General features: G+C 36.0%; 1 protein-coding gene across 8 annotated transcripts in view; it reads right to left on the bottom strand.

Moving 5' to 3' along the window:
- The window catches only part of LOC146872724 (CCR4-NOT transcription complex subunit 6), a 161,769-nt gene that overhangs the window by 130,501 nt on the left and 23,768 nt on the right, over positions 1-7,500 (bottom strand). Inside the window, exon 4 of one of the 8 annotated variants that reach the window (XM_085659668.1) lies at positions 3,699-3,802. The exons of the other annotated variants lie outside the window; for them this stretch is intronic. Coding sequence (XP_085515794.1) covers positions 3,726-3,802 — 77 coding nt within the window. The 3' untranslated portion in view covers positions 3,699-3,725. Of the gene's footprint in view, positions 1-3,698; positions 3,803-7,500 lie in introns of those variants that run through there. 8 annotated transcript variants of the gene reach the window in all.

Genomic DNA, 7,500 nt, shown 5'->3' with positions numbered 1-7,500 from the left:
AATGAACCTTCGATGAATTTTTTAGCGAAGGCAGATAGTGAAAGAAAGAGGGGAGAGAGACAGAGAGAGAGAGAGAGAGAGAGAGAGAGAGAGAGGGAGAGAGAGAATTTGTACTTATTTATTATTAAAATAAACGACATGTTTTGAATTTCATATCATTCATGATTTTACACGTATAATTACATTCATGATATATACGTATTTATATATAAATATACATATATAAATACTAGATTATTATTATTATTAATATATTGTTGTTGTTGTTGTTGTTGTTGTTGTTGTTGTTGTTGTTGTTGTTGTTGTTGTTGTTGTTGTTGTTGTTATTATTAGTAGAGAAGAACGGAAGGAGTAAGAAATCAAAGTCAAACTATCAAGACTGATTTCTTTCGTTGCACGTTCTTGCACCGTGTCATCGTCTTTTACAATGCAAGTGCACGCTCGAATAAAAGACACGTTGGGTGGTTGTCGTTGCAAACGTCGTAAAGGTAAAAGAGAAAGAAGGATAGATAAAAGGAATAAAAACGAAGAAGGGCTCGCGCATGCATATTGGAAAAGGCCTCGCTCCCGTGCAGCAAAGGCGTGTTGGCATTCGGCATTGCGCCGCATATTATCCAAGGATGCACGAAACCCTAACAACATTTACACACGAGACACGATCGTACGACGAGTGCTTGACGCGAGTTATCTCCCCTTCGCCCGTTCACCGCCAATGCACATCGGGGAAAAATAACCGTTTCATACTTCTTCTTCTTCTCCTTTTTTCTTTTTTTTTTTTTTCTTTACGATTACATCGGACACGTAAATATTCTTATCTGTCGCTATCAGAATCGAAAATATATATATATATATATATATATATATATATATATATAGATGTATGTGTATATATATCCAATTGAAGATTATGATTTCATTTCGAAGAAATCCAATCACTTTGTAAGAAATAAATTATTAATTTGAATAAATATCTCAAGCATAATAATAACAATAACAATAATAATAATAATAATAATAATAATAATAATAATAATAACAATACATTTTCGATGAGTAAAAAAAAAATGTTAAATCTCTGTTAAATCAATTTTTCTTCATGTTTATCAGAAAATTATATTACCAATGTATACTTATACCAATGTAATTTACACTGTTATAAAAGATAAAGAATATGCTTGGAAAAGACTTGAAAATATGATGTAAGAATTAACTTTTAATTTTATGGTAATAAAATGTAAATGAAAATAAAATGAAAAATTTAGAAAATCTATATATATATATATAATGAAATAAAATTCTTTAAATCTATATATATATATATATATATATATATATATATATATATAAAATTGTATAATTTCAATGTTACATAAGATGACAGAGAATTAATCATTGAGTCGATGGCTCTACTTCGAGAAGAGAATAAAAATAGAAAGAGTAAAACAAATAGAGAGAGAGAGAGACAGAGAGAGAGAGAGAGAGAGAGTTATAACTCTTGGACGATACTTGATTATAGATTGTACTAAGAGGTGTATACGATAGCATGGAATCGATTCTGTCTGTCTATCTGTCTCTCTCTCTCTTTTTCTCTCTGTCTGTCGTTCCTCTCCTCTCTCTTGGAAATACCGCGAACACGATTCGAAACGACAAACCCGCTTTACAATGCAATCGAATTTCCTCCTATTCGTCGCAACAGCCGGCGGAGACTCGCGTCGAGAGCCAAATCCGATTGCCGATCGAGTTGTTCGATTCGAACGTCGTCGATGCTTGTAATATTTCCACTCGAGGGGATATCGTTCGAAGAAGACCGAATTTTCCTCTATGACTTACGTTACACTTCTCCAGACGAGATCGTAACGTGAATGCCTGTGAAATCTTCACCTAGATGAAATCTTATGATATCAAAACGACGACGATTGCAAAAATACTTAGATGAATCTGAGAGACTGATGACGACAAGGGAGAAAGAGAGAGAGAGAGAGAGAGAGAGAGAGAAAGGGAAAGAAAAGAAATATTAAATTGAACGAATTAATGATCGAACGAATATATAATATTCCTTTAAATCACTTTCAAACGCATCTTTTTAATATAAAAAATAAAAAAGTATATATATATATATAGGTATAAATGTATCGACTATGGTTAATTTTCTCTCTTTTTCTTCCTCCCCCCACCTCTCTCTCTCTCTCTCTCTCTCTCTCTCTCTCTCTATCTATCTCTCGCTTTTCCTTTATGTACAATAATATCCCATCGAGACTTGCTTTTAACATCCGTGGTAAGTAAGAAAAATGAAGTAGAAGGAAGAAGTAAGAGGAAAAAGGATACGTTGAGTTTTACGAAGAGAGTAGAGAGAGGAAAAAAAAAGAATATAAGAAGGAAGAAGAGAAAGAAGAAGAAGGAGGAGGAGGAGGAGGAGGAGGAGGAGGAGGAGGAGGAGGAAAAGAAGAAGGAGAAGGAGGAAGAACAGAGGCGAGGCAATCTCGCGCGGCTTCTGGGAAATCCAAGCCGAGCATGTAACACGAGTAACATCATTAAGCACGTGTTTCTTGGCTTCCTTTTTTCGCGGCTATATACCTTCTCCTCTGGAGAGTTTTGCTTACTCACCGTGTCGATTCGCCTCATGGGCATGAATTCAGTCATTAGTGACCCCATTTTACGAAGCTTTACTAGAAACGAAACGAAACGAAACGAAACGAAACGAAACGAAACGAAACGAAACGAAACGAAACTAAACTAAACTAAACTGAACGAAAATGTTTCGTTCGAGTTGACTGTGCTATCGTTCCTGCAAATGCAGATGAAGATGCAAATGCAAAGTAATTAGCAAGATTTTGATTGACGGTTAACGTCAACGTAGAATACCAAAATAATAATTATACTATGACGTGAGCTCATCGAAAAAAATAATAAAAAGAAAGAGAGAGAGAGAGAGAGAGAGAGAGAGAAAAAAAAAAAGAGAATTAATGATGGACGATTTTAAATTCACGATGGAATTTACTTATCGACGTGTACGAGATTAAACGATCTCTCGCGTAAATGATTTAATTGTCGATCGAACGCCAGGCCAACCACATAAATGTCATCCACGATATAATGAAGTACTTCGGTTGGTAACATACATATATCCAGGGCCGTATATTTAACGTAGCAGTTGTTATAAAACCCATCAGGCATTATGGTCGGTGCTTTACGAGCTACCATTAAAACAATATTGAAACACGTGCCGAGTGTCTTCTCAGGGGATTCTATAGATGGACCGGGTAAAGTAAGATAAAGAAAAGAAGAAATAGTCTAAAAGAGAAAGAGAGAGAGAGAGAGAGAGGGAGAGGGAGAGGGAGAGATAGATAGATACATAGATAGAGAGAGAGAGAGAGAGAGAGAGAGAGAGAGAGAGAGAGAGAGAGAGGGAGAGAAAGACAGACAGAGATAGAGAGAGAATTGCGTAGAACCAGAAGCAGATCACGTTCATGTCTTTTCCAGACATGAACGCTTGGGAAAGTCCCGACAGTGAAATGTATTTTCAGCGAGCGTGGAAACGTTAACGACCTCACCACCCCCTTCTTCGTCTCCTTCTCCACGTCCTCCACCTCCTCCTCCACCTCCTCCTCCTCCTCTTCCTCCTCCACCACCACCTCCTATTCCTTCTCATCCTCCATTTTTCTTTTGTTTCTTTTACGAAGAAGAAAAGAGCTTTACCTTCCGATCGTTCGCCGTCGTTGCCGTTGTCATTCTCCGTCTTTGTCGTTGTCATTATTATTTTCTACGTTTACGTTTATGTTTACGTCGTCGTCGTCTTCTTGATCTTGAACGAACAAATCAAATTTTTTCCCATTCACAGAGTACAAGATTATATAGACTTATGTATAATATCATCGAGTTTGTACTATGGAAAAATACACCTCAACAACCCCGAGTATACACTGTAATCATATTCCCTTTGCGATTATGAATATCGATGTTAGCGTACCTCTCGACGCATCGGGATGATACTTCATCGGGAGGTATTATATCGGGAATTAATCGAATTTTACGAGATTAGAGAACATCGCCGATATAATGATAATCGTTAGATCGAACTCTTCTTTGGTCAAAAAAAAAAAAAAGAAAAAAAAAAAAAAGATACTAAGTAGAAAATGTAAAAGTGATAATCGATCTTTACTTTTGTAATGATTCACGATTTTCCGAAATTTTCCATGATTATTCTTAAATAATCCCTTTTTCTCTTTACAGCTATTTTTTCTTCTTATTTCTCTCTATTTATCTTATCCCTCTCTCTCTCTCTCTCTATCTCTTTGTCGTTTAATCGTTCCTAGTTACCCATTACCCACTTCCGACTTTCTCTCGTTCGACAAAATTCAGGCGAGTCTTCTTCTCGTCGAATGTTCTTGCTGTTTCATTAGTCACAAAACCTCGACGTGAATCAGCGTTCAAGAGGAGTTTACGGTATCGAGTGCAAAGGGGTCGTGCGAAACGGACTTTAAAAGAGCCACGGTTAATTTCTTGACCTGTAAAGATGACGGAGGCAAGAAGAAAGAGGAGGAGGAGGAGGAGGAAGAGGAGGAAAAGGAGGAGGAGGAGGATATGGCGACGGTAGCGGCGGCAACGATGCTACACTGTCTGATTTCCTCTCTCCTTTATTGAGATCTAACTAACTAAGTAAGTAAGTAACTACGTGTTTCTTCCTCGTCCATTTCATCATCTCGAAACTATGAGAGAATAATAACTAACGGTGACGACGGCCAACCTCAAGCAATGTAATTAATTGCCCAAGGATTCTCTCATGGTTAAAACGTCATAGACGGTGTCCGAATATGAATACGAATCATCTCTTTCGTTTGAAAGGAAAACTAACTTTTCTTTTTCTCAAGTAGGAGGTGGCTTTTAGATTTGAAAAGAGCTACTGCGGACTAAACGAAAGAAAGGATTTTTAGAGCGAGAAGTATACTTTGATGCATCGCGCGTGTCGTTCCTCATAAATCAAGGAAGACGGTTCATCATCCCTTCTCTCTCCTTCCCCTTTTTCGCGTACCATCGTTGTATGATCAAAAAAAAAAAAAAAGAAAAAAAAAAGAAAAAAAAAAGAAAAAAGAAGAAACAAAAAATGAAAAAAATTAAAGAAAGAGGAAAAGAAAACGAAAAGCAGACAGATATCACGTCTTGAATAAGAGAACTCCGGCACCCTTGCTCGTTTCATAAGTCCTCATAACAATGCGCCAGACGAAGACGCATTTTGACGTGTTCGTTTTGACACACATACAGACACGTGGCACTCGTGTACGGAATATCTAATATTAAATTTATTAAGCTTCAAACGTTTCGTCGTTTTCACTACAGGCGAAGGTCCGCGTCTATCGAGTGAATCGTTAAAATCACTATCGGGTGAATCATATAAAAAAGAAAAAGAAGAGGAAAAAGAAAAAAATCAACGATATTTTACCTTTTTTTTTTAAATGTTTTACGATCGTCCTCGTAGATATCCTTTGTGTCGATGCGTTCATTCGTTTAAAAAAAAAAAAAAAAAAAGAAGAAAAAAAAAAAAATATATATATATATATATGTATATATAAAAAAAAAAGTGAAAGATAGAAATTTAAAAAAAGATTAAAAAAATTTTAAATCCCGATAGAAATGAATTTTTGCAAAATTCAATTAAAAACGATAACAAATTAATATCTGTGTCCTCGGCGTATTGAAAATTCGATAGGACTTTATAACGAAAATATAAAAAGAGAGTCAAAAATCCAATCGTTCGATTATTGATAATATATGTTCATAATATCAGAATGCGATATAATTCGTTGATCAAGTTGAGAGAATTAAACTTTTAGTTTTTATCTCGGCATATGTTCTCCACGAATAACATTTATTATGCCCATATCGATTATACGCGAAACCAAAAATATATTATAATATATCGCGATAAAATATTACGCGGATTAATTTTCGAAGAGATAATCCCGTATATCTCTGATAAATCTGAATGAAGCAAATAAAGTACTAAAATAATCCTTTGGGTGAAGTGCGCAAATATTTTATATTTCGAAACGATCTCGACAACGAGGAAACAAAAAAAAAAAAAAAAAGAAAAAAAGAAGCAGGAAGAAAAAAGAAAACATTTGTTAGAGATTATTAAAGACATAATAATAAAATGATACCACCAAAGTCGCCAATTAAGAATATGAAACTTTCAGAACGTTAACGAAGTCCTTCGTTTTCTCAAGTGGCTACAAACTAGAATATTTATCTTCTCGCTCGATTCTTTTATATTTAAATAGAAGAGCACGATTACGTATTCCGTAGGAAAATGCAATTAAGGAAAAAAAAAAGAAAAAGAAAAATGAAAGGTAAAGGAAAAAAGAAAAAAAAAAGAAAAAAGAAAAAAAAATGTATAAAAAAAAAAAATTCAAATTAATACCCCCGAAAAACGAAAACAACGAAGAAAAAGGGGATGGTAACATCGTATACACGTCGACGTCCTATTAACATGGGGTATCATCAATCTTAATTCACGATGTTCGCGGTAAAGTAATGGCAAATTATATTAGCCACATTGAAGCTCCTATCTAAAATAACCTATTATCGAATTAACAGTTATTTTCCAGAAAAGACGAATGTCTCTTCGGTGGAAACGATAAATCTTATTCGACAGTTGGCATCTTTGCTTTCTCTCTTCTTAACTCATCGGGATTGATCTAAAGTGAGAGTAACTGAAGGGTAAAGAAAAAAAAGAGAAAAAAGAAAGAAGAAGAAGAAGAAGAAGAAGAAGAAAAAGAAGAAAGAGACATGATATAATGTTATCGAAAGGGTATCTCTCTCTCTCTCTCTCTCTTACCCACGTACATACATAAACACACACATACACATACTTAAACGACATCCCTACAACGAAGCTTTGAAATTAACGTCCACCGCTGACTCGTGTCATCCTTTACTCACTCTCTCTCTCTTTCTCTCTGTTTCTCTCTCTCTCTCTCTCTTTGTCCCAACATGCGGCGTTTCCTCATCCAACGTCGACATTGCTGGATGATATGAAATTCCAACGTCGACTGGACGAGTCGTTCTCCGGCGTGCGACAGCGTACCAGGAGCAGAAAAGGGTGAGGGTAGCTTGCGTGTAATATTACAGGGCCGTTCCTAGGGACGATGCTGCTGCCGTGAGAATCTCCGTGAACGCGGTATTCAACGTTGAATAATATGAAGAGCACGAGGACCATGGGTGCCACAATTCCTACCGTAGCTTGCTATAATTAGAGATGACCCGACCCGATAGCACCGACACGGCCCACTCTGTTCGTTCCCTTTGACCTCTCTTTCTCTTTCACTTAATCTCTCTCTCTCTCTCTCTCTCTCTCTCTCTCTATCCATTTCTCTCTCTCTCTCTCTCTCTTACACACACATTCTATTTTCTCTATAAGAGAAACGAAATAAACTTATGCTTTACAAATCTCTCGAAAATGTTATTCCTCTAGCCGCTATATATCCCACCTCGTTAATTATGCAA

The sequence above is a fragment of the Vespa mandarinia genome, chromosome 10 (genome assembly GCF_050613455.1).
Source record: "Vespa mandarinia isolate Hongniang chromosome 10, ASM5061345v1, whole genome shotgun sequence".
Lineage (NCBI taxonomy): Eukaryota > Metazoa > Arthropoda > Insecta > Hymenoptera > Vespidae > Vespa > Vespa mandarinia.
Note: the sequence above shows the minus strand (reverse complement) of the source record. Positions and strands in the feature narration are given on the sequence as shown.